The 27,150-nt window shown below is 50.2% G+C and overlaps 1 protein-coding gene across 2 annotated transcripts in view; it reads left to right on the plus strand.

The window, feature by feature from the left end:
• Nucleotides 1–2,411: 2,411 nt before the first annotated feature.
• SCARF2 (scavenger receptor class F member 2) overlaps nucleotides 2,412–27,150 on the plus strand; it is a 52,785-nt gene continuing 28,046 nt past the window's right edge. The window contains exons 1-7 of one of the 2 annotated variants that reach the window (XM_028709841.2): nucleotides 2,749–2,791; nucleotides 9,554–9,612; nucleotides 15,977–16,043; nucleotides 18,234–18,335; nucleotides 19,546–20,065; nucleotides 22,086–22,304; nucleotides 25,024–25,152. In XM_028709841.2, coding sequence (XP_028565674.2) covers nucleotides 19,584–20,065; nucleotides 22,086–22,304; nucleotides 25,024–25,152 — 830 coding nt within the window. In that variant the 5' untranslated portion in view covers nucleotides 2,749–2,791; nucleotides 9,554–9,612; nucleotides 15,977–16,043; nucleotides 18,234–18,335; nucleotides 19,546–19,583. Of the gene's footprint in view, nucleotides 2,792–9,553; nucleotides 9,613–15,976; nucleotides 16,044–18,233; nucleotides 18,336–19,545; nucleotides 20,066–22,085; nucleotides 22,305–25,023; nucleotides 25,153–27,150 lie in introns of both variants that reach the window. The other variant, XM_028709840.2, reaches the window with a different exon arrangement.

The following is a 27,150-nucleotide window of genomic DNA, read 5'->3' on the forward strand; positions in this document are numbered from 1 at the left end:
TCTCAGCACCCGTAGTGATGACGCATGAAGTGAGAGAGGGAGTGACTCGAGACTCACTCAGGGCAATGCCATTATTTCCAAGAGACTGCATTTCCAAGCCTCTCTCTGTGAATATTGAATAAAAAGCAGTTGGTAAGAGCTTTTGCTTGTCTTATCCGTTCCTGGCGACCTGCCGTGGGGGTTGGATCCACTGCCACCTGACACTAACCATTGGTCATGCTGGCTGGGGCTGATGGAAGCTTGAGTCCTTTGGCACCTGAAGAGCTGAAAGAAGCACGCAAGCTGGCTGATGTTGAAAGAGGAACCAGACAATACTCAACAGTGAGCCAGTTCAAAGTTCATCCTACGAATGGGACATGAGGCTTGGTGGTCTCACCAGTGAGCGCTGCCTTGTGGCAGGGCCGTTTTGGTGGCGGTTCCCTAGTTGTGGAATGCCCTCCCTAGTGAGCTGCTCCTGTCGCCATCACTACAGTGGTACCTCGGGTTAAGAACTTAATTCGTTCCAGAGGTCCGTTCTTAACCTGAAATGGTTCTTAACCTGAGATGCGCTTTCGCTAATGGGGCCTCCTGTTGCTGCTGCGCCGCTGGCATGTGATTTCTGTTCTTATCCTGGGGCAAAGTTCTTAACCTGGAGCAACCACTTCCTGGTTAGCGGAGTTTGTAACCCGAAGCATCTGTAACCCGAAGCATCTGTAACCCAAGGCACCACTGTATTCAGTTTTCAGTTTCCTGTCACCTTCGTTTAAGAAGGATACAATGGTACCTTGGGTTATATACGCTTCAGGTTACATACACTTCAGGTTACAGACTCCACTAACCCAGAAATAGTGCTTCAGGTTAAGAACTTTGCATCAGGATAAGAACAGAAATCAGCTTCCGGTGGTGCGGCAGCAGCAGGAGGCCCCACTAGCTAAAGTGGTACTTCAGGTTAAGAACAGTTTCAGGTTAAGAACGGACCTCTGGAACGAATTAAGTACTTAACCCAAGGTACCACTGTATTGGCAACCTAGAATGTACAGAGAAAGGTGACCAAGATGATAATAGTGTCTGGAAATCAAGCCTTATGAGGAATGGTTGAGGAAGTTGGATATATTTAGCTTGGAGGAGACTGAGGGGTGATATGAAAGCCATCTTCAAATATGGGTAGGCAAACTAAGGCCCGGGGGCTGGATCCTGCCCAATCGCCTTCTAAATCCAGCCCACGGACTGTCTGGGAATCAGCGTGTTTTTACATGAGCAGAATGTGTCCTTTTATTTAACATGCATCTCTGGGTTATTTGTGGCGCGTAGGATTCCGTTCATTTTTTTTCCTTCAAAATATATGTCCCACAAGGTCTGAGGGACAGTAGACCGGCCCCCTGCTGAAAAACTTTGCTGACCCCTGATCTAAAGGGTTGCCCCATGGAAGATGGAGCAAGCTTGTTTTCTCCTGCTCCAGAGGGGAGGATCTGAACTAATGGATTCAAATGACAGGAAATGCGATTCTGACACTTTCTGAAGAACTTTCTGAGGGTAAGAGCTGTTTGACCATGGAAAGGATACCCTTGGAAGGGAGTGGACTCTCCTTCGCTGGAGGTTTTTAAACAGACATTGGATGGCCATCTATCAGGGGTTATTTAGCTGTGATTCCTGCATTGCGGGGGGCTGGACTAGATGACCCTCGGCGTCCCTTCCAGCTCTAGGAGGATTCATCTCTACCCAAAGCATTCATCTCTACCCAGGTGCATTTAGTGCCTGAAGAATCCTGCTCTCTGAACAGAGGCATCCTACCACTTCTTGCATGCAAGAGGATGCCAGAGGTGCAAATGACTATGAAAAGCTGGTATCACTGTATCAAGTTCATCAGTTTTGCTGAATCAATTAAACTGTACAGTTTTAATTGGATTTTCATTCAACGCAGCCAGTTGCTACTGTTTGAACTTTCATTGCGTTGTTCTCTTCCTTCGTGCAAACTGCTATCCTGAGTAATGCTTTTTATAGGGTAGCGGGCACCGGGGATGAGTTTATGGAATCGAGTGAGGAGGTGGCCGGAACCACTGGCGGTGAATCAAACCGTGCGATCCTAAACTAGGTAGTTTAAGCCTGCGCTTGGGCCTTCCCCCCCCCCCCTGCTCCCCACACCAGGACGCCACCACACCAGGGGAATCAACTTGAATAAAAGATTGGGGGGGGGGGAGTAAGCCCCACCCTGTATAATCGATCACAAGACGTGGCGCGCACACACAATTTGAATGGCAATGCCTATTAGTTTGGGGGGGTGGCTAGGAGTTGGCTCCTATGCCCCCCACTGAAGGCCCCCAAATAAGGACCCCCACCGCAGCCATCTCCTTTGGATCTGCAGCCCTCCAGCCAGGACCAGCAGCAGCCGCCTCCGTCCCTGGATCTCCTTCCCTCTCTCTCCGCCGCCGGAGCGCCTGACCCGGGAGGAGGGAGAACCAATGCGGCATTTCCTGGCTGGCCGGCCGCCCCTCCTGCCGCCGCCGCGAGGGGCGAGCAGGAGGCAGCGGCGGCGCTCGCACTGCAGCTTCCGGCCGGGCTCTTGCAGCAGGCAGCAGCCAGGAGGAGCCGGAGCCGCCGCTGGGGAGCCAGGCTGCCCGAGAAGGGCCCCAGAGCGCATGGAGAAGCCGCCGCGGAGGGCCCGGCGCGCCGGAGATGGAGACGCCGCCGTCGGCTGCAGCGCGCTCCTCCTCTCGCTACTGCTCCTTCTCCTCCTCCTGCTGGGTTGTGGGGCGGCGGCGGCGGCCGCCCAGGAGCTGAATCCCCGCGGGAGGAACGTGTGCCCGGCGCAGGGGTAAGCAAGAGCGAGCCGTCGCGGGGAGAGAGGTCCGGGGCGCGCCAGCGAAACCCCCTTGCCCAGTTTTTACGCGCGGGGAATGGAGACGCGCCGAGAGGACTGCGCTCCATGGGGTGCGCTGGGGCGCTTCTGGGAAGCCACTTTCCCCCTACCCGCCTCGTTTGAAGCAGCCAAAGGCTTGGATTTGGTTTCGTCTCGTGCGTCCGCGCCCTTGGAAGAGGCGCAGGGGCGCTATTGTGTTATGTTAGACATTCATTTGGGGCGCGGGTGTCTTCAGTATGGCTCAGGGTTACTGCTTTTTCCTTTATTACTGGGGCTGGGTAGATAGAATCCTGGTCCACCAGTGTGATGCTGCACCACATCTGGCCCCGGGCCTTTCTAAGGAGATAGGATATGCCTTCTAATCCCTTCCGTACATGATGCCCGCTCCCCCAAACTTCCTGGAAGAGGGGGGTCTCTTCCTTCTCTCTCTCTCCCCCCACCCCCGCAACAAGTCTCTCTTGGCATGGGACGTGTGTAGGAGGAGAGACGGGGCAGAGAAGATGTCCCTTCTTGAACCAGATGTGGAGATTGATGGAAGGCCTCCCGACTGCCATTATGTCCCCCTTATATATATAAAAAAAAGTTTGGTGAGTTCTCCTTGCTGGGCTACGACTCAGTGCTGGTGGTTTTTGGGACAGGTGGGTGACACCCCCCCTTCCCCATCATGTCAGCTGGGTTGTGTGCTCCTTTCCAAAGGGGGTGTGTAAGCAAACAAGGGGTCCATATCCCCTCCCTCCCTCCTGCTGGCTGGACAGGCTTTCTCCCCACTCCCACTGTCGTCCCGCGTGGATTTCCTTCAGGCATTTTCGACAGCTTCCTCCCAAACCCCTTCCCTCGTCGCTTGGAGACCTCTCGTGCCTGCTTGAACCAATTTCCTCCCCGGAGGGGGCATCCCTCGAGAGTTGAGAGAATCCCGTCTTTTAGGTATGCGATGGTCACTTTTAGGCTTGCTTGCAAGGATGGGGGGGGGGGGAGGTTAACTTGAAGCCCACCCCCCACCTCACTGGGATTAAAGGGGGCCCTGGGGTGGTGGGTGTTAATTGAGACAGTCTATTGGAACCCTGTATTTAGGCTGTGGATGGTGCCAGCAGCAGCACAAGCAGCAGCAGCAACAGGCTCTCATTGGAAGCCTCTGCTTTCCCCTAACCCTCCAGCAAAAACCGCTTTCCAGAGGATTAACCCCATCCTATACTTAACCGTCTCAAGATGTGGGGGTTTCGGTTCCCCCTTCCTCCCCCATCTTGCCAAGGTAACCGCTTTACACACACACACACACACACACACAGGGCACATTGCCCACTGAGAGCCATATCGTGCCAGAGCTGCTCCCCCAAATAAAAATTATGGCAATAGAAGCAAGAAACCATTTCTGACATTTCAGGGGATCCCCTCCCCTTCTTGACAGGTACCCCCCATTTTTTCCATCAAAGAACAAAACGGCACGCCAAAAAAAGGGGGGGGGGAGAAACCCACCCGCCATCCCCCTTCCAAGTGTAACTTAAAACCCGATGGAAAGAGACGGTACATCTGTTTTCGATTTAAACTCTTGCAAACAAGCTCGCTTAGGCGAGAGGGCTTTGCAGGCTCTGCTGTGGAATTTCTGGATGAGGTTTCTCTCTCGCGCTTTTACCATAACCGCCCCCCCAAAAAAACACAGACAAACACACACCCCAGAAACGCTCTCTGGTCCTTGTTTTTCCTGACCGAGACAAAGTCTGTTTTGTGATGAAGGGAAAAGCTGGTCAAAATTCGAGGGGAGAGGGGCAGAAATGTGGTTCTTGTTCTTCTTCTTTTAGGGTATTTGGGTGGGTGCCCTCCAAGGGGGGCTTCATCAAACAACGGGATCCACAAAGCCGGATTAACTGTAGTTGCTCACAGGCTGAAGGGCCCCAAAAGATTCTCCCTACAGTTAAAGCACACAGACCCAAAATAACCATCATTTACCCCTCACAGAGGGGTGGCGCTATGGGTTAAACCACAGAGCCTAGGACTTGCCGATCAGAAGGTCAGCGGTTCGAATCCCTGCCACGGGGTGAGCTCCCATTGCTCGGTCCCTGCTCCTGCCAACCTAGCAGTTCGAAAGCACATCAAAGTGCAAGCAGATAAATAGGTACCGCTCTGGCAGGAAGGTAAACGGCATTTCTGTGCGCTGCTCTGGTTCGCCAGAAGCGGCTTAGTCATGCTGGCCACATGACCCGGAAGCTGTACGCCGGCTCCCTCGGCCAATAAAGCGAGATGAGCGTCGCAACCCCAGAGTCGGTCACGACTGGACCTAATGGTCAGGGGTCCCTTTACCTTTACCCCTCACAGAGCTACAGTTCCCAGCGCATTTAACAAACTACGGTTCCTAGGATTCTTGCAAGATGGCTGTTTTAAATGTATGGCAGCCCAAACCTCAAAACCCAGTATCAAAATTTGCCTCCAACTCTAGGAGTGATCAGAAAGGAGCTTATTTCATTTATCATGTTTAATTTTTGCCTATGTGGTGTACATGGCTCTCCCTGCTCCTCATTTAATCCCCATAACAACCCTGCGAGGTAGGATAGGCTGAGAGGCAGTGACTGGCCTCACACCCAGTGATTTTGGTGGCTGAGTGAGGATTTGAACCCTGCTTTCACAGGTCTGACGCTCTAACTGCTGCACCACACTGCCTCAGCTTGAAACCTCTTAGTAGAGTTTCGTGTTTCTTTAGAGTGCTCAAACATTTGGACTTCCAGTTGTTTAGCAGTAACGGCAACTGAGCTCTCCCCCTCGTTAGGCTGTCGAAATGCAGAATATTTGGGGAGTGGGTTTTTGTATGGAAAACTGGAAGCTTTCCATTCTGGTGCTTCAGACAAATTCATGTGCTTAGAGCAGCTATCCCAAAACCTGTCGCCTAACAGATGCTTTACAGGCTACAACTCCCATCAGCCCCAGCCAGCATGGCGGTGCGACTCTGGGGCTGACGGGAATTGTAGTCCAGAACATCTGGAGGGCAGCCTGGGAAGGCTTTCCTGAACAAAAATGCTTTAAGCAGGCGGTGAAAAAAAAAGGACAGCAAAATCTCCTTGCCTGATATCAAAAGGCAGAGAGTTCCAATGTCTGGGTGCTAAAACACTAAAAGTCGTGGTATGGGTATTATTTGGTGGCTGTAACAGTGCCAGTTTGGGTCCCATTTAAAGGCAATCTTCCTGAACTCTCTGAAAGGCCACATAAACCACCCTTTGAAAAGTCACACTATAGTGAGCTACAGTACAGCTCTACAGCCCAAAGTGTGTTATATTCGGGTTAAAGTATGCCCGTGTTTGTGAAGTTCACTTCCAAATAATTGCATTATGTTCAGGGAGAAATGGCTGGCAAACAACGTGTATTATTAAAGGAAAATTTGGACTGAAAAGTTGATGGATTTCCATGATATATTTTTTTTAAAATTGCAAATGGCTAAAGAAATGTGGAGAGCTGAAGTTAAGATTTCAGAAAGAGAAAAGACCAAAAATTGACAAGAGTCATCCATCCCTGTGTGTTTGTGTGCGAGCGCAGGTCTTTGGATAATGGCTCCATTCAGAGAAAGAGCTCTGGGCTACACACCCCTCCCCACATTACAGCACATGTTTGATGAGAGGGCACTAGGCTGCCAGGGAGGTCTTGTGGAAGCTGGTCCCACATACTCCCCTCCAATTTCCTCTCAGTTTTCAGTAACCTTCCTGGAAGAGAGTGTTATAGTGTTATAGACTACTACTACTATTATTATTATTATTATTATTATTATTATTTCTATACCGCCCTATACCTGAAGGTCTCAGGGCGGTCATGTGATCTTCAGCGAGTGACCGGGAAAAAAGAAAAGAAAAAAGCTCAACACCTCTGCTCCCCCCCCCCTAAAAAACACTTTTGATGCAACATCGTCTAACCTTCTGGCAATTCCCTCACTGCAAGAAGCCAAGTTACAGGGAACCAGGTAGTGGCGCCTTCCCTGTGGAACGCCCTCCCACCAGATGTCAAAGAGAAAAACAACTACCAGACTTTTAGAAGACATCTGAAGGCAGCCCTCTTTAGGGAAGCTTTTAATGTTTAAAAGATTATTGTATTTTAATATTCTGTTGAAAGCCACCCAGAGTGGCTGGGGAAACCCAGCTAGATGGGTGGGGTATAAATAATTATATTATTATTATTATTATTATTATTATTATTATTATTATTATTAGCTCCCTGCAAACAAATTGGAATGAACACTCAGTAAAGAGCTAATGGCCCCTAAACTCCTTGCAAACGTCGTAAAAGAAAATCAGGATGAATGCTCGATAAACGGGTCATTTGGGAGCACCCTGCAATCTCTTTCTTAAATGAGTTATTTTTGTGTGGTGTGGGAGTGTCTGCCCAGGACCTGGGAGACCAGGGTTCGAACTCTGCCACCAGGTTCACGGGGTGTGACCTTGGGGGCCAGCCACTGCCTCTCAGCCTAGCCTACCTCACAGAGTTGTTGCAGGGCGTTAATTAGAATCATGGAGTTGGAAGGGACCCTGAGGATCATCTAGTCCAATCCCCTGCAATGAGACTGTCCCGTGCGGGGATCAAACCTGCAACCGTGGCATTGTCAACACCATGCTGTAACCAATTAAGCTATTATCTGGGGGGGGGGTGTTGCGGAGGGAAAGAACCATGTGCACCACCTTGAAGTCCGTGGAGACAGGTGGGCCATAAATACAACAGATAAATAAGTTGTGTTTTGCTTGGTACATACCAAGCCGCCACTGATGTGCTTGCTGCCAGTCTGTGTTGTGTGCTCAGTCCTGCAGTTCCATATCCTCCCAGATGTGCCCCTCAGGAATTCTGGAAGGCCAGGAGTGCTCCTTTTGGATGGAAAAATAATTTCCCAAAATTTGGGGAAAATCCATTTCGTAAGAAAACCCATTTTGTAAAAAGGTAGAGGGACCCCTGACCATTAGGTCCAGTCATGGACGACTTTGGGGTTGCGGCACTCATCTCGCTTTATTGGCCGAGGGAGCCGGCGTACAGCTTCCAGGTCATGTGGCCAGCATGACTAAGCCGCTTCTGGCGAACCAGAGCAGTGCACGGAAACGCCGTTTACCTTCCCGCCAGAGCCGTACCTATTTATCTACTTGCACTTTGACGTGCTTTCAAACTGCTAGGTTGGCAGAAGCAGGGACTGAGCAACGGGAGCTCAACCCATCGCAGGGATTCGAACCGCCAACCTTCTGATCAGCAAGCCCAAGGCTCAGTGGTATAGACCACAGTGCCACCCGCGTCCCATGCGAAGTTCATTAGTAGCAATGAACAAATGGCAGTTTCAAACACAGTACCAGCCTCCTTTCATTTTAATTATTTTTAAATCCTCAAGAGTTTTCACCTCCCCCTCAGAGAGAGCTGTGAACACCAAAGGTTTAAAATAATGGCATATTAGTTAACCTTTCAGCTGTTTACTAAATTCAGCATGCTGCATGAGATCTTTTTCTAAGGTGTCAGGAAATCTTCCAATGCAAATTCAAAAATTACTGTACCTTAATTTGAATGGAAATCCCTCCCCCGCACCCAAATTCCCACACCGCTTGCTTTTGGGTCATCCACTTCTGTTCTGGTTCCCCTAAGAATATTTTTTCTGGGATAGCAAAACATCATGGGGCCAGGCTGTGGGGCTCACCATGTGATTTTAATATATACGTTCGATGTTGGGTGGGAAAATGCAGCCTGCGTAATTCAAGAGGGAGCCAGTGACATCATTGTGGGCATTAGCCGGCAGGAATCTTGTCGCTTAACCAGCTTGATGCCAGTTATGTGAAACGAGCAGTGCTTTATATCAGCATTGTAAGAGCTTTATTGGGGTGTGCACCCAGACAGAATCTGGGAAGGTCACATGACCTTTTTTTTGAGATCTGGAAACAGCCCCTGGGACTGACTTGGGATGCAGCAAAAATTCAGTTTCATTCCCAATTAAAGGTGAATTTCCCTTATGCACATTTAAGGAACGGGGTGGTTATGGAGATTAAATGAGGACTATAGCCTGGGAGAAGGGACGCGGGTGGCGCTGTGGGTTAAACCACAGAGCCTAGGACTTGCCGATCAGAAGGTCGGCGGTTTGAATCCCCACAACGGGGTGAGCTCCTGTTGCTCGGTCCCTGCTCTTGCCAACCTAGCAGTTCAAAAGCATGTCAGAGTGCAAGTAGATAAATAGGTACCGCTCCGGCGGGAAGGTAAACGGCGTTTCCGTGCGCTGCTCTGGTTCGCCAGAAGTGGCTTAGTCATGCTGGCCACATGACCCGGAAGCTATACGCCGGCTCCCTCGGCCAATAAAGCAAGATGAGCGCCACAACCCCCAGAGTCGGTCACGACTGGACCTAATGGTCAGGGGTCCCTTTACCTTTTATAGCCTGGGAGATGAGGGTTCCAGCCCCCAAATCCAGCCTAAAGAACCACATCCGCTCCTCTGCCCCTTCTACTTTATTTGCTTACTGCATTTATATCTCCAGGTGGGAGGATTTGAACCCTTGGCTTCTCCCAGGTCCTAGTTTGACACTCTTAAGCACTACACTGCCCCGGCTCATGTGCGTTTGGCCCTTCTCACCGCTTGCATGCGGCCCCCATAAAGTCACCGTTGGGGGAGTGCAGCCCTCGGACTGGGGAGAAAAAATGTTACCTTTTCTTTTCTTTTCTTTTCTTTTCTTTTCTTTTCTTTTCTTCAAGCCAAGCCTTTTCTAACGCGCGCTCTTTCTCTGCCTACAGCTCTGCTGGATTCGTCTGCTGCTCAGGATGGAAGCAACAGGGCGAGGAATGTTTGATAGGTAAGAGCGAGCCTTGCCCCGCTTTTCTCCTCCCTCTCTAAGCAGGTTCAAGGCTGCCCGAAAGAATAACCCCCTCCCTTTTCGGCTCGAGGAGGGGAGTCCTTTCCCTTCCATCTCCCAAGAGCCTCTAGGGTGATGGTCCCTTGGCATGTACAGCTGCCTTCAGTTTGATGCCCTCCTTCTTGAGGGTCCGCCGGAAGCCGCCTTGTCCCGAGTCAGAGCGAAACAGAGATGCTGTTCGCCTGTCTCTTCACTGATCTCTCTCTCTCTCTTGCTTCATCTACTTTGCCTGTTTCATTTTCATGCACCGTATTTTTTGCTCCATAAGACACACTTTTTTCCTCCTAAAAAGTAAGGGGAAATGTGTGTGCGTCTTATGGAGCGAATGCAGGCTGCGCAGCTATCACTGAAGCCAGCAGAGCGAGAGGGATCGCTGCGCAGCGCCTCTTGTTGTGCTGCCTTCCCGCAGGATGAGGGACAGAAGGGAGCCTTATGGACGGGCAGACCGGCGGCTCCTTAGCCTGATCCTCCCTTCTCCTTCCTCTTCCTCTTCTTTTCCCCACCTGCCTCGGGCTTCTCTCGAGCCTTCCCGAGAGCCCGGCTGCCCCCTAAGCCAGCTGCCTGGCTCTATTCCTCGCAAGCCCCTTGACGTGCTGGAAGCAGTGGCGGTGGCGGCAGCTGCGGCATCGGCAGCCCCTGGCAAGGCACAGGAGCGCTCGAATGCATAGCGCAAGGAGGGGAGGGGCCTCAGATTCAGAATTCCCCCCCTCCTCTATAAACTATGTGCGTCTTATGGTCGGGTGCATCTTATAGAGCGAAAAATACTGTAGTTCATATCAAGGGTGGGGAACTTTTGCCCCTCCAGGTAGGACTACAACTCCCATCATCCTTGGCTACTGGGTCGTGCTTGCCAGAGCTGATGGGAACTATGGGCCAAAAAAGAGCCTGTGTGAGGAACTCCTTGCTTTGGTCTGTCCTGAATCTCCCGACATTCAACTTCACTGGCTGCCCATGACTTCTAGAGTCAGGAGAGAAGGAGAAATGCTTTTCTCTGGTGGCGTTCTCCACGCCATGCAAAATTTAACGCTCTTCTCTCATGTCAACTCTTACTACTGCTCAGTATCGTCGGCACGGACTGGCAGCAGCTCTCCTGGGTTTCAGAATGCCTTTGTAAATTTTCCGAAGGCTCTGTCTTTGCACAGCTTTGCTATAGAGAAGGGGAGTAGCCTGTAGCCTTGTGTTGGATTGTCATACTGTTTAATTGGGATGTAATGGCTTCCTACAAAGGGACGCGGGTGGCACTGTGGATTAAACCACAGAGCCTAGGGCTTACTGATCAGAAGGTTGGTGGTTCAAATCCCTGTGACGGCGTGAGCACCCATTGCTCGGTCCCTGCTCCTGCCAACCTAGCAGTTCGAAAGCACGTCAAAGTGCAAGTAGATAAATAGGTACCACTCTGGTGGGAAGGTAAACGGCGTTTCCGTGCGCTGCTCTGGTTCGCCAGAAGCGGCTTAGTCATGCTGGCCACATGACCCAGAAGCTGTACGCCGGCTCCCTTGGCCAATAAAGCGAGATGAGCGCCACAACCCCAGAGTCGGCCACAACTGGACCTAATGGTCAGGGGTCCCTTTACCTTTTAATGCCTTCCTACACACAGGCCAGTGATCATCAGTGTTCCTTTTCTAGAAAAAAGAGGTGCCAGAACTCACCGTTAACACCTCCCTTGTTATATTTGCAGTGGTGCCAGTCTGAGATGTGCTGGAACTCAGTTCCGGCGAGTTCCAGCTGGGAGGGGGGCAAGCCCTGTATTGCAGCCATGCCTTGAAGGCTGGGTCGGGCTTTGAGATGCAGACTCCAGCAACTTGACTAAAACCCTGGGTGTGTCAGCTTTCATTTCTAAAACTCAGCATGTTTGCAGTCCTCGTGGCCAGACATGGCTTTATTGCTCCATTTCCCTCTTTCTCTCCTAACCCACGTCCTGCTTTTTGCCATCATCTAAAAATGGCCACGTTCCGATATGGTTTTCTGGTAGAACGCCCAGCTTCACTAGGTGCCTATGAGTCCCAGTGTTGCAAGGCAGAGAGGAAAACTTTTCTCTATCTCAGTGGTATGCAGTGAAATTTTTCTCAGGGGAACAGTGAGGGCCAGAGGCAGCAGCTTGTGAGGGGATGTCACTCGCATGAGCATCCCACCTCCCTCCCTATGTGGGCAGAAGCTTCCCGGGCTTTGGGAAAGGAGGCGCTATGCTTTAATACTTACCAGAGACATTTAGGGGAATAGCCTAGTCCCCCTCGTCCACTAACCACACAAAACTGCTCTATCTGCTTTCTCTGTGCCAGTTCAAGAAGGACACTGACAAACTGGAACGTGTCCAGAGGAGGGCAACCAAAATGGTCAAAGGCCTGGAAACGATGCCTTATGAGGAACGGCTAAGGGAGCTGGGCATGTTTAGCCTGGAGAAGAGGAGGTTAAGGGGTGATATGATAGCCATGTTCAAATATATAAAAGGATGTCATATAGAGGAGGGAGAAAGGTTGTTTTCTGCTGCTCCAGAGAAGCGGACACGGAGCAATGGATCCAAACTACAAGAAAGAAGATTCTACCTAAACATTAGGAAGAACTTCCTGACAGTAAGAGCTGTTCGACAGTGGAATTTGCTGCCAAGGAGTGTGGTGGAGTCTCCTTCTTTGGAGGTCTTTAAGCAGAGGCTTGACAACCATATGTCAGGAGTACTCTGATGGTGTTTCCTGCTTGGCAGGGGGTTGGACTCGATGGCCCTTGTGGTCTCTTCCAACTCTATGATTCTATGATTCTATGTTTAATCAAGTTAGTAGTCCTCATGACTGCCCAGAGTTGCCTGGAAATTTGAGGGCATCACCTGGGAGAAGTCTCAGGAGACAGATAGGTTGCAGAGGAAGCTTTTCGGTGGTTTACATGGGGGGGGGCAGCTTCACTGCCCTGTATTCTCTAGCTCCTTGCTTCTTACCCTGATTGCTGGTAGAAAGTGGATGAATTTCACACGATTGGTGCAGTTTGGAGAATTAGCTTTTCATGCTGAAGAATTTGAATTTTGCCAGTGCGCGGCCTGCAGCCCTGGTTCTTGACCACCTGAGGGAACAAACGAGGACGCACCATATGTGAGAGGCAGCGGTGGTGTAGTGGTTAGAGTGTCAGACCAGGACCTGGGAGTTCATATCCCCACTTGGCCATGAAGCTAACTGGGCAACTTTGTGCAAGTCTCTGCCTCTCGGACTAACCTACCTCACAGGGTTATTGTGGGGGCTAAATGAGGAGTGGGGGGGGGGTGAGCCAGGCATACCACGTTGAGCTCCTGGGAGAAAAGAAGGTGAGATACAATTCCATGTATGCAATTTATTCATGCAGTAAATACAGTGGTACCTCAGGCTACATACGCTTCAGGTTACATATGCTTCAGGTTACAGACTCCACTAACCCAGAAATATTACCTCGGGTTAAGAACTTTGCTTCAGGATGAGAACAGAAATCGTGCTCCGGCGGCGCGGCAGCAGTGGGAGGCCCCTTTAGCTAAAGTGGTGCTTCAGGTTAAGAACAGTTTCAGGTTAAGAACGGACCTCTGGAACGAATTAAGTACTTAACCCGAGGTACCACTGGAAACAAATGCCCCAATACAGCTTATTTTAAATCAGGCTCCTCCGAGGCAAGACCAGTGGTGGTGTAGGGGTTTGAGTTTTGGACTAAGACCTGGGAGACCAGGGTTCGAATCCTCCTACTTGGCTATGAAGCTCACCGACTGTGAATTTGGTGTCTAGTCGCTGCCTCTCAGGGTCATTTTGGGGATTAAATGAGGAAGGGGAGCAGATCCAGGTACGGCACTTTGAGCCGCTTGGACAAAAGGGGTGGGTGGAAGTACAATAAATAAACAAATGCCCCCTGAACGGCCCGGGTACGGGGGAGCAGGGTCCGTCCTCCCCGTTCGCTCTTAGTAGAGTTGTCGCTTGCCCAGGCAAAAAGCTGGAAGAAAGGAAGCAGCAGTTTCTCCACCGTTCCTTCACTGTTCTCTGTTGTCCGTAGCCAGAAGGTCCCCCCTCGGCGCTGGAACTTGGCATCCCCAGGTTCCGGCTGGAATCCTTTGTAGAACTCGGCCGAGCGGGGAGAGGGAGGCTGCAGAAGTTCTCGGGACTTGGAGTCCCAAGGCGCTGCTGGGAAACTTGGAGGAGCTATTTTTGGAGGCCTAGTAAATCCGCCGCCGTTCCATTTGGCTGAGGCCCCCCTTCCTTTCCTGTGGAGTAATATTTCTCGGTGCTGATCAACAGCGGCCGCCTCCTGGCCTCGGGAGCAGCCAGCCTGTGTGTGTGTGTGCATATGTACGTGTGTGCATGTGTGCGTCTGTGCAGTTGTCCAGCTCAGTGTTCAAATCTCCAGGTCGGCAGCAGACCTGCTGTAAGCCGAGGGGCTTCTGCCTCCTCTGGTGATGTTTGTTCGGGGCAGAAAAAAGAAAGTCCTTCACTCAGGGCAGAGCGAAACCATGGAACTCCCTCCCACAGGAGGCACAGATGGGCAGCAACCTAGATGGCTTTAAAAGAGGATCCGACCAATTAATGGAGGAAAAGGCTATCGATGGGTACCAGCCACAATGGCTGTGCTCTGCCTCCCCAGTTAGAGGCAGCAATGCTTCTGAATACCAGCTGCTGGAAACCGCAGGAGGAAAGAGTTTCTGTTGCACTCAGGTCCTGCTTGCAGGTTTCCCACAAACCTATGGGCAGCCCCTGTGAGAACAGGATGCTGGACTAAGTGGATAGCTCAGGTGGTTAGAGCGTGGTGCTGACAATGCCAAGGTCGCAGGTTCGATCCCCGTAAGGACAGCTGCATTGCAGGGGGTTGGATTAGATGATTCTCAGGATCCCTTCCAATTCTACGATTCATTTATTTATACATACATACATACATACATACATACATGGGGACGCGGGTGGCGCTGTGGGTAAAACCTCAGCGCCTAGGACTTGCCGATCATCAGGTTGGCGGTTCGATTCCCCGCGGCGGGGTGCGCTCCCGTCGTTCGGTCCCAGCGCCTGCCAACCTAGCAGTTCGAAAGCACCTCCGGGTGCAAGTAGATAAATAGGGACCGTTTACCAGTGGGAAGGTAAACGGCATTCCGTGTGCTGCGCTGGCTTGCCAGATGCAGCTTTGTCATGCTGGCCACGTGACCCGGAAGTGTCTGCGGACAGCGCTGGCTCCCGGCCTATAGAGTGAGATGAGCGCACAACCCTAGAGTCTGGCAAGACTGGCCCGTACGGGCAGGGGTACCTTTACCTTTTTACATACATACATACATACCCTGCCCATCTGGCTGGGTTTCCCAGCCACTCTGGGCAGCTTCCAACAGAATATTAAAAACATGAGAAAACATCAAACATAAAAAACCTCCCTAAACAGGGCTGCCTTCAGATGTCTTCTAAAAGTCAGATACAGTCATACCTTGGGTTACAGATGCTTCAGGTTGCGTTTTTTCAGGTTACGGACCGCCCAAACCCGGAAGTACCAGAACGGGTTACTTCCGGGTTTCGGCAGCCGCGCATGTGCAGAAGCGCTAAATTGCGCTTTGCGCAAGCGCAGAAGCACCAATTCGCAACCTGCGCATGTGCAGATGTGCCACTGCAGGTTGCGAACACTGCGGGTTGCGAACATGCATCCTGCACGGATCACGTTTGCAACCCAAGCATCCACTGTGGTTTCCTTTAGGCGTTCCACAGGGCGGGCGCCACTACTGAGAAGGCCCTCTGCCTGGTTCCCTGTAACCTCACTTCTCGCAGTGAGGGAACCGCCAGAAGGCCCTCGGCACTGGACCTCAGTGTCCGGGCTGAACGATGGGGGTGGAGACACTCCTTCAGGTATACAAGGCCGAGGCCATTTAGGGCTTTAAATGTCAGTTTGAATTGTTCTCAGAAATGTACTGGGAGCCAATGTAGGTCTTTCAGAACCGGATGTTTATAGGTTCTCGGCGGCCACTCCCAGTCACCAGTCTAGCTGTCGTGGCTTGGTGGGCCATTGGCCCAATCCAGCAGGCTATTCTGATGGGGCAGATGGGAGTTCTAGTGCAAAACAGCTGAAGGCTGGTTTTAAAAAAAATGGCTTAAGCTTTCACAAATGAAAGGGGCAGCGGTCCCTGGATGCTTGTGCCGTCACAAATTCCTTAGTCCTTAATGTGCCACGGGGCTCTTCTTTTTTGCCGCCCTCTCTGGAAACAGTTGCCACACAGGAAAGCTAGCGATGCTCCTCTGCATTTTGCCTGTGTATTTAAAAGGCTGAATAACCAACTAATACCTGAGTTTTTCTAACTAACTCCCCCCCCTCCCTCAACTCCTCCTTTGCATGTCTGTAGCGCCTTGGCCGGATCCTATCCAAAGCACTTCCGCTGGGGCCAGAGTAGTGTCTCCACCGTCCATGGGGTAAGTAAGTGCTTTGCCTGCCATCTCACAGGTGTTGGGAACTGGGTGTTCTCTGGGTTTCTGTGAGGGGGGGTTTATTTTAAAAAATCTTTCTGCTGTGTGCATGCTAAGCTCTTTCCTTCTCTAGGCTTAGCCTGCTGCTGCCTAATAATGTTTCTGTGCTTTTCTAGATTTCTTTCTGGTGTCCGTCTTTGGGCTTTCTGGAACCTTCTGCCTCCTTCCTGTGTGGGGACTGTGTACCTGTCAATGTCTGTTCAGTGGTGGTTCCCAGGGGGTGGAAATGAGGCACTTTTCTCAGGGATTAGTCTGGTTCTTAAGAAGCAAAGTCTTGAATTGGAAACCTGAAGGAAGGGTGGTGTTCTCAGCAGCCTCTTGGGGCCAGGGGGGTTGCCTCTGCCTGCAGTCCCCCGTCCCACGAGTCACCTAGTCTGGAAATCTTCAATGTGCAGCCTGCTAAAGACCCATGTCCTCATGAAGGAAGGTTGATGATGCTGTAAGTGAACTAGCCCTAAAACACAACCTTTTTAGGTTCCCGTCACCTGGCTGGGCAATAGTAAACAGCACCCCCCAAATTTCAACCACTTTCCATTTTCGGTTTTTGTTCTGTAAACGAAACACATCCCAAAAAACCATCCGATTTCTACAAATAGGGTGGTGTTTGTTTGCCTACCCCACTATTATTAACCTGTTGAGGTAAAAAATAAAAAAGTCTTGTATTTTCAAAGTAACCCAGAGAAGCTAAAAACTCTAGCTTCTGACACACCCCACCTGGTTTTACTTGGAGCCATTTTACCACCCCAAAGCCTATTTTATTTTAGCTCAGCTTTTTTGTTTGCTTGCTTGCTTTCTTCATAAAATTGATTCACTGCTTGATGGTAAAAAAAGGAAAGAAAGAATGCCTCAAAGCGGTTCATAAAACAGTCATATCAAGAAAAAATTACAACCCTATTTTAAAACTGACAAAAGTTAGAATACCGAATCAAATTAAAAACCTTCCTCCAAAACTGTCCCTGTCACTCTTTTAGTTTCCATTTTAAAACGCTGCATTGTCTGCCCAAAGTGAGCTACCTTCTTTTAACCAGGAGTCGGAAGGAGGGACCCCAGGAGCCATCTAGTCTGGCCCCCGCATTTATTCATTGCAGTCCATCTTTGCTATTATCTGCTGGAGTTTCTCCACAGAGACTCCAGCGTCAGGAAGACGGTCCTGTTCACACTTATTCTGGAGCAAACCTCAATTAACACAATGCGACATACTCCCAAGCAAACTTGTTTCTGGTAATTAATTCTCTCAGGAGCCCAGAGTGACCCAGACCCAGCTAATACGTTCTTGAAAACCTAAGCACTGCTAATAGCATTCTAAACACAGTTTAAAGCGCTATTACGAAAGGTTTAAAGCCATTCTCTCAAGGCTTGCCAGGATCAGTGTCTTGAAGACACCCAATGCCTGAGTGAGCAGGAATGTTTTAAAACATCTCCTGAATGCCAGTCCTGAGGGAGACAGGTGCACCTCACAAGGGAGGGTGTTCCACACACAGGGAGCCACCACTGAAAAGGTCTTGCCAGGGGGTCAGTGCCAACTGGGTAGCACCAATCGTAGGGTCCAAGATGGTTGCTATTGGGGAAAGCGCCCATTTAGGTACTCGGGCCCCAATTCAGTTAGGACTTGATACGCTCGTACTAGGCCTTGAATCGGGCCTGGTAGTTCAGCAGCAGTCAGTGCAACCTTTTCAGGACCAGCGATGCATGTTCCCTTCAAGAACATGCGCCACTATCGGCCGCATTCTGCCCTAGCTGCAGCCTGCAGGCCGTCTTCAAGGGCAGCCCCACATTCAACACATTGCAGTAGTCAAGTAGAAGGTGACTAGCGCATGGGCAACTGAGGCCAGGCTATGCCAGTGTAGGAACGGTCATAGCTGGCGAACCGGCATCCTTTTCTGTAGGCATTCCTTCAAGGTTTGTTTGGTGTGTGTTTTAGATTAGACACCTTGCACCCCTCTCTGAAATGACGCTCCAGCAAAGTTAGTCACCTGCTGACACCCGCTAGGGGGTCTCTGGCTTAGTGGCACCTCTGTTGGGTGCGCAAGGGTAGTGGGGAGGCTCCCACCCTCTTCGCACGGGTGTCCCGCCAGCCGTCTGTTCCACACGTCCCCGTTTTCTCAATTATCCCCTCTCTTTTTTCCCCCCTCGTAGCTGCGTGCGAGGGAAACTTCACCTGCAAGGACAATGAGGTCTGTGTGAGGCCCAATGAATGCCGCTGCCGCCATGGTTACTTTGGTGCCAACTGTGAAACCAGTGAGTACAGAGGACAGGGTCGTGTAGTGGTTACAGCGCCGGACTAGGACCCAGGAGAGACTTGAGGGCCAGTCACTGCCTCTCAGCCTGAGCTACCTCACAGGGTGGTTGGTGGGAATTAAATGAGGAGGGGAAGCTCCTTGGGAGAAAAGGTGATATATTAATACAACAAATAGCGGAATAAATGTGTGGTAGGATTTGCTTTAAATCATGACTGACAGATGTACACACACACCCTGTTTTTTGAATTGGGCTTGAACTTAATAATTGAAATTTGCCCCCAGCTGACAGACAGCTTTACGCCTGTCAGTGTATGTGTGTGTGTGTTTAAATTGACAGCATTTTTAGCACCTTTGTGGTTTTACTAAGCGGTCCACTGTAAACGGCTTAGAGGCCTTCTGTTCTGGTACATGGCATCTCATTTTTGTTAAATATAAAATAAAAGGGCTATTCAGAGTTGACCTGAGACATTTCAATTCTTAAAGGTTGAATATGCATATACTGAACATTTAAAAATTGAAATGACACATACAGTCATACCTCTTGTTGCGTTCGCTTCATGTTGCGGATTTTCGGGTTACGGCAAACCTGGAAGTGTATACTTCCGGGTTTCACCGCATACACAGAAGTGTTCTGCACGCTTCGCACATGCGCAGAAGAGTTCTGCATGCTTTGCACGTGCGCATAAGCGCTCCGGAATGGATCATGTCCATAACTAGAGGTACCGCTGTATATGATGCAGTATTCCATAATACAACAAAACCTCTATGTTAAGGGCTGTATTGAATGTTTTTTATTATTATCATTATCACTGATTTATTAATTCCCTTCTCAATAAGACGATTTATGCAACCCAGCCAGATGGGTGGGTATTATTATAATTATTATACTGTTCATAAAAACACAACTACATCAAATATATTTTAAACAAGACTCTCCTACTGGGTGGTAGTCATCCTTGGTTTACCCAGAGTAGACCCATTGAAATTCACAGGCCTTGCTTAGTCATGGCCAATATACAATGCACTGTACACATCTCTACATTTACACCTGTTGCTCCGCCTACTTTGGCCTGTGGCCCCGCCCACCACCACCATGTGGCCCTCAGAAGGAGTGAATGCGGCCCTCGGTCTCGATTTTTTTTTTAAAAGGTTCCCGCTCCCCCAGCCCCTGCGCTAACCTTGCTGTTGTCATCCTCCCCATCCCCCAGAGTGTCCCCGCCAGTTCTGGGGCCCCGACTGCAAGGAGATGTGCCAGTGCCACCCCAACGGGCAATGCGAGGACGTGACGGGCCAGTGCACCTGCAACGCCAACCGCTGGGGGCCCAAGTGCGAGAACGCCTGCCTGTGCAAGCACGGCAAGTGCGACCAGAAGACGGGCAAGTGCACCTGCGAGCCCAACTGGTGGGGCCCCCAGTGCTCCAGCGCCTGCTACTGCAGCCTCAACTCCCAGTGTGACCAGCAGGTGGGCACCTGCATCTGCCAGCCGGGCTGGTGGGGCCGCAGCTGCAACAACCAGTGCTCCTGCAACAACTCGCCCTGCGAGCAGTTCACGGGCCGGTGCCAGTGCCGGGGGCGCACCTTCGGCCCCCGCTGCGACCGCTACTGCCAGTGCCACATGGGCAAGTGCAACCAGCTGGACGGGACCTGCACTTGTGAGCCGGGATACCGGGGGAAGTTCTGCAGGGAGCCCTGCCCGGCCGGATTCTACGGGCAAGGCTGCCGGAGGAGGTAAGGAAGGGGGGGCAGCAGTCATAGAATCATAGAATCTTAGTAAAGGTAAAGGGACCCCTGACCATTAGGTCCAGTAGTGACCGACTCTGGGGTTGCGGTGCTCATCTCACTTTACTGGCCAAGGGAGACGGCGTACAGCTTCCGGGTCATGTGGCCAGCATGACTAAGCCGCTTCTGGCGAACCAGAGCAGCGCACAGAAACGGCGTTTACCTTCTCGCCGGAGCGGTACCTATTGATCTACTTGCACTTTGACGTGCTTTCAAATTGCTAGGTTGACAGGAGCAGGGACCGAGCAACGGGAGCTCACCCCATTGCAGGGATTCGTTCTGCCGACTTTCTGATCGGCAAGTCCTAGGCTCTGTGGTTTAACCCACAGCGCCACCCGCGTCCCTCATAGAACCTTAGGAGACCCCCAAAGATCATCTGGTCCAATCCCCCAGCCAAGAGTCCCCTGCGAAACGTGTGGGGCGGAATTGCAAATCGGGCCTAGAGGAAACTCACGCGCCGAAAGGTGGATCGGTGCTCTGGTTTTGGGAGGAGGAGGGATGGCCCAGAATAATATCCCAAGCCCTGCCCCTGACTCCTCCCACTTAGTCACGCTTCCTCAGCTTCCCACCATGGGAGCCAGCATGGTGTAGTGGTTAAGAGCGGTGGACTCGTAATCTGGTGAACCGGGTTCGCTTCCCTGCTTCTCCACATGCAGCTGCTGGGTGACCTTGGGCCAGTCACACTTCTCTGAAGTCTCTCAGCCCCACTCACCTCACAGAGTGTTTGTTGTGGGGGAGGAAGGGAAAGGAGATGGTTAACCGTTTTTGAGACTCCTTAAGGGGAGTGAAAGGCGGGATATCAAGTCCAAACTCCTCCCCTTCTTCTTCTTCTTCTTCTTCTTCTTCTTCTTCTTCTTCTTCTTCTTCTTCTTCTTCAATTTAGCTTTCCTGTAAACTAGAATGTGAGAAGAGCTTTGTACCTGGTTCAAGCCAAATGGGGCCCATCTTTTTTTCTCTTTTCTTTTTGAAATAATTTTCATTTGATTTTACAACCACAAAGTTATAACAATACATAACCATACATTGAGATTTCTCTCAAGTGTTATTAAAATCCTGCTAATGTTTTTATCTGCTCACGGTGGTCTCCTAAATAAGTTGCAGATTTCCCCCATTCTTTCTTAAACTTTTTGTCTTCTTGGTTCCTGAGCTTTCCGGTCAGTTTTGCCATTTCAGCATACCCCAACAGCTTAATTTGCCATTCCTCTCTGGTAGGGACTTCCATCTCTAGGCTAGTAGCATCCGTGCTGCTGTTGTCTCATACATAAAAAGTCTTTTTTGCCTTTTTGCAATCTTGGTACCTACAATTCGTAATATAAAAGCTTCTGGGTTTTGTTTTGTTTTACAAAAGTTATTTTAAACATTTTTTCCAGTTCATGATATATCATTTCCCAGAATGCTTTTATTACCTTACACAGCCACCACATGTGATAAAAGGTACCTATCTAGCCTAATCTCTGGAAACTGTGGGTTTCCATGTTCCTAAATGCTTAGCTTTTTGGAGTGCACAGAACAAGTCCTCCTTGGCTAACCCCATTCATCTTCTCCAGAGTCACCCTAGGCCAAACTTGGTCCTCCAGCTGTTTTGGGACTACAATTTCCATCATCCCTGACCGCTGGTCCTGTTAGCTAGGGATGATGGGAGTTGTAGTTCCAAAACAGCTGGAGGGCCAAGTTAGGCCAGCACTCCCCTAGGAGCTCATCTTCAATGGCTGACTCACCGCCTTAAATTCTGATTGCCTCCCATCAGTATTAAAAGGGGAGGCGTTTTCTCTGTAGCTAAAAAAACCCCTCTCCTTTCATGTTCATTGGACAGTTCTAGGATGCTAGAGGGTGGGACCCTGCTGCAGAAATAGTAACAGGTCTTCCACCTGCCGTGACCCCAGCCCGCTACACTTGGGGAGGACCAGTTGCTTTGCAGGGCTTTGTTGATCTCCTTCCTGACTGACCTGCCTCTCTGTGGCTTTTCCAGGTGTGGGCAATGCAAGGAGCTTCAGCCCTGCACCATTGCGGACGGGCGCTGCCTGGCATGCGAAGCTGGCTGGAACGGCACCAAGTGCGACCAGATCTGCTCGGCAGGCTTCTACGGGGAGGGCTGTGACCAGACCTGTCCTCCCTGCAAGGACGGCCACACCTGCAACCACATCAACGGCAAGTGTTCTCACTGCAATCCTGGCTGGATCGGGGACAGGTGAGTCTAGCAAGGGAGTTTGGGCTTCTCAAGGGCCCTTAGAGCACCAGGCTGTGAGTTGCCCCACCTCCATCTTTATTACCACAGTGCAGTGGTAGAGCAATAACAATAACAACAGTAATAATGATCTCTGTGTTGACATTTCCATTCCACCTTAAGGAACAGACATGGAATTGTTACATGTCACATGTCTGTTTACATTCCAGCACAGTATGCTGGGAACTTCTGTTGTGTGTATAGCTTTTGCTTTTAGCTGTTCTCTCTGAGACAACATGAGACAGAGACGACATGTTTCTTTGTCCTGATTTATGATTAATAAATCTGTAGTTGTAGTATGCTTCCACAAGCCTCACACCTATTCTGTGTGCACAGTTCGATCTGCTGATAGTGTGCCTGGGTGAATAAGCCCAGGTTGCTGATTTACGTTGGAGCAGAGGTGATGGTCTTCACAGCGGGATGGCTGGAAAGGAATGGCCCAGCTGGCCTTCCGGCCCTCTGCATGCCAACACTCTGTACTTACTTGCCTGATGGTTATGGGCAGGCAGATTTCAGGCTTGCCAATTCTACTTTGTTTTATATTAGATTTCCAACCTCTGCAACACCTGGTGCAAAATGCATATTGTCAGAGGCAGGATGGTTCTGAATGCCAACTGGGGGGGGGGAGCAGGTTTGGGGCTTCCCGTTGAAGCATCTGGTTGGCCCCTGTAAGAACAGGAAACTGGACTAGGTGGTCTGATTCAGCATAACCTTAAAAGACAGAGAGGATTCAAGCGCAGAGTTGCTCTGAGCACATTCTGAGCCCAACAATTAGTTTTCAGTACCAAAGCGGGTGGCGCTGTGGGTAAAAGCCTCAGCACCTAGGGCTTGCCAATTGAAAGGTTGGCGGTTCGAATCCCCGCGGCGGGGTGCGCTCCCGTTGTTCGGTCCCAGCGCCTGCCAACCTAGCAGTTCGAAAGCACTCCCGGGTGCAAGTAGATAAATAGGGACCGCTTACTAGCGGGAAGTTAAACGGCATTTCCGTGTGCGGCTCTGGCTCACCAGAGCAGCGATGTCACGCTGGCCACGTGACCCGGAAGTGTCTCCGGACAGCACTGGCCCCCGGCCTCTTGAGTGAGATGGGCACACAACCCTAGAGTCTGTCAAGACTGGCCCGTACGGGCAGGGGTACCTTTACCTTTACCTTTACCAAAGCTGGGTACTGAAGTGGAGATACAAATGTCCACTCCTAGTTAGAGTTAAGAACCTAAAAAGAGTGTCAGGCCCATCTAGTCCATCATACTGTTTGCACAGTAGCCAAGAAGGCAGGCAGGACCCAAGCCCAAGAACACTCTCCCTTCCTGCATGCAGTTTCCAGTGACTGGTCTTCAGACATCTTGCTGCCTCCATGGTTGGAGAATGACCGTCATGGCTAATAGCTATCCAAATTCGCCATGAACCTGTCCATTCTTCTTTCAAAGCCACCCAACGTCACTGGGGGAGCGAGTTCCACAGTTTAACTACGTGCTGCGTGGGGAGAACTGCTTTCAAAATAAATAAATAAAAATCCATCCTGAATCTTCCGACGTTCGGTTCTCAATTTCAGCAGCCCGATTTAGAAATATATAAATGTTGCTGCTGCTGTTATCAAGAGCTGGAGACGCTTACTAATCTACTGCAAATCAGGAAGAGATCTAACGGCAGATCCTGATCTGTTCTCCACCCGCTTGTGGTCAAGGCAATGAACTGCTGGAGATGGTGATGTGAAAAAGGCGTGTCAGTAAGCTAAGAAGCAGAAGCAAAAAGCCGTTCTTAAAAAGAAAATGGTTTTATTAAAGATTTTTGTGATACAAAACAAATAAGCAAGGAAAAGTACATACAGTATAGAACCTCCACTTTCAGCTCATATGGTCTTTTTTACAGTCTGTTTACATTTGGAATGGGGCACTATTGTCATAGATTTGGGGGGGGGAAGAGAAGGGAGTTGGGGGATGATTATTTGTTCATTCTATAGCATAGTGTTTGTGCAGAGTTTTTATGTCAGCGTCTCGTGGGTCAGTCCTTTATTTATATAGTTATCTTTTTATTGGTGTTGTGAGAGATTGGAGAGTCCAGGGTTTGCTTGGTTGTGTTTGGTTGATTGCAGTATGGCTAGTTTGTATGTGGGGGGTGGGTTTGTTGTGTCGGCCATACTGATCTGTATGTTATAATGTTATTATTGTTATAATAACAATAACAATAACAATAACAATAATAATAATAATAATTTATTTATACCCCACTCATCTGGCTGGGTTTCCCCAGCCACCCTGGGCAGCTCCCAATCTAATAATAATAATAGCGACAAAACATTAAAAGCTTCCCTAAACAGGGCTGCCTTCAGATGTCTTCTAAGTCAGATAGTTCTTTATCTCCTTGACATCTGGTGGGAGGGTGTTCCACAGGCTGGGCGCCACTACCGAGAAGGCCCTCTGCCTGGTTCCCCGTAGCTTCACTTCTCACAGTGAGAGAATAGCCAGAAGGCCCTCAGAGCTGGACCTCAGTGTCCAGGCAGAACGATGGGGATAGAGACGCTCCTTCAGGTATACTGGGCCGAGGCCGTTGAGGGCTTTAAAATTTAGCACCAACACATTGAATTGCGCTCAGAAACGTACAACAGCTGTTGTGCTGAAAGCTGTTCTGAGAGCGGCTGTTCCTTTTTGTTGCCCCCTACTGCCCGCTCACCATCTTGAACTTCCTCCAGGTGTGAGACGAAGTGTCGCAACGGGACCTACGGTGAGAACTGCGCCTTTGTCTGCAACGACTGTTTCAACGGCACGTGCGACTTCGAGTCGGGGCGCTGCCTCTGCCGACCAGGCTTCCAAGGAATTTGGTAAGTGACTCAGCACCCCAATGCAGGGTCTCCATGCTGCTCTTTTAATTATTCCTGTACAGACCTGCCCCCTGCTTCACAAACAACAATCTTTATTACGGTCCAGAGACCAAGAAAACATTACAAATCAATACAGAGTTCATACAGCCTACCTCCAGGTTAATCAAGCACTTTGTTTGGAATATAGGGCTCATTTGTTCTTGCAACCACGATAAATACTTTGCCCCTGCCAACGTTCTAGCTTTTGTCCGGTCTTCCAGTAGGAACCTGACATAGTGAGCCTCTGACTTTCCCGGGAAAGGCACCAGCAAGGGTAGTATCAGTTCAGCCCTGGCCTGCTCATACTTCGCACAATGTAACAAAATATGATTTATGGAATCGATGTCTTGAGCACATGAGCAAAGTCTGTCCTGGTAGGGAACTCCTCTCAACCTTCACAAAGAAGAAGCCTGGATAGCTCAGTTGGTTGCAGCGCAGTGCTGATAATAATAAGATTGAAGAAGAAGAAGAAGAGTTTGGATTTGATATCCCGCCTTTCACTCCCCTTCAGGAGTCTCAAAGCGGCTAACAATCTCCTTTCCCTTCCTCCCCCACAACAAACACTCTGTGAGGTGAGTGGGGCTGAGAGACTTCAAAGAAGTGTGACTGGCCCAAGGTCACCCAGCAGCTGCATGTGGAGGAGATTGCAGGTTCGATCCCCATTTTGGGACAGCTGCATATTCCTGCACAGCAGGGGGTTGGACTAGATGACCCTCAGGATCCCTTCCAACTCCTTGAATCTGTGTACAATAAGTTTAAAATGCTAAATAGTACAAATTCAACTAAATGAAGTACAGTGGTACCTCGGGTTACAGACACTTCAGGTTACAGACGCTTCAGGTTACAGACGCTTCAAGTTGCAAACTCCGCTAACCCGGAAGTAGTACCTCGGGTTAAGAACTTTACCTCAGGATGAGAACAGAAATCTTGCGGCAGCAGCGGAAGGCCCCATTAGCTAAAGTGGTACCTCAAGAACAGTTTCAGGTCAAGAATGGACCTCCAGAATGAATTACCATATTTTTCGCCCTATAGGACGCACTTTTCCCCCTCCAAAAATGAAGGGGAAATGTGTGTGCGTCCCATGGGGCGAATGCAGGCTTCTTGGCTTCAGCGATAGCAACGCGAAGCCTAGGAAGCCTGCGCTCCGGAGGCTTCGCGTTGCTTTCGCTGAAGCCAGAAGAGCCTGCCCTTTGAGGCTGGCAGTGGGGGAAAGCAGCGCTTCCCCCCATCGCCAGCCCCACAAGCTGGGTCGAAAAGCCTGCAGGAGCCGCACGTTCTTTAAAGGGTGTGCGGCTTCTGCGGGCTTTTCTATGAGGTGGGGGAATTCCGCCAAAAGCAGGAAGAAGGTCTTGGAATTCCGCAAAAGCAGGAAGAAGGTCTTGGAGTAGCGCACAGGCTGCGTGCAGCCTGTCCGCTGCTCCCAGAGCTGTGGGGGTGGGGGGAATCATATTTTTTCCTTGCTTCCCCCCCCCCCCCGAAAACTAGGTGCGCCCTATGGGCTGATGCGCCCTATAGGGCGAAAAATACAGTAAGTTCTTAAACCGAGGTACCACTGTAAAAAAAAAAACCCAACCTTTCTACAATTGTGCAGCTGATATTCCACAAAACAGTTATCACTTATTTGACGCCGTTTATGAATCGCTTCCCTTAAAGTACGTCAAAACAATTTTGAAAGGAAAAGCCGTTCCATGTATGAGAACATTGGCCGCTGCGAGAGAAGGATGCTGGACTAAATGGGCAACTGGTCTGATCCTGTAGGCTCTTCTGATGCCCTTATGTTCTTAAGTCTGTTCTGACAGGTTTTGGTGTGGGTCAGGGGTAACTAGAGAAAAGTGAAAAGCTAAACAAAAAGAGCCCTATAGAATCAGTTGTGCTGCCATTGGGCTTTTTCCTCCCAGGCCATAATGTGTTTGTGTTGCGGGGGATTTAAAAAAAAAAAATTCTCGTGATTTCCCCCCC

This window comes from Podarcis muralis, chromosome 16 (genome assembly GCF_964188315.1).
Source record: "Podarcis muralis chromosome 16, rPodMur119.hap1.1, whole genome shotgun sequence".
Taxonomy (NCBI): domain Eukaryota; kingdom Metazoa; phylum Chordata; class Lepidosauria; order Squamata; family Lacertidae; genus Podarcis; species Podarcis muralis.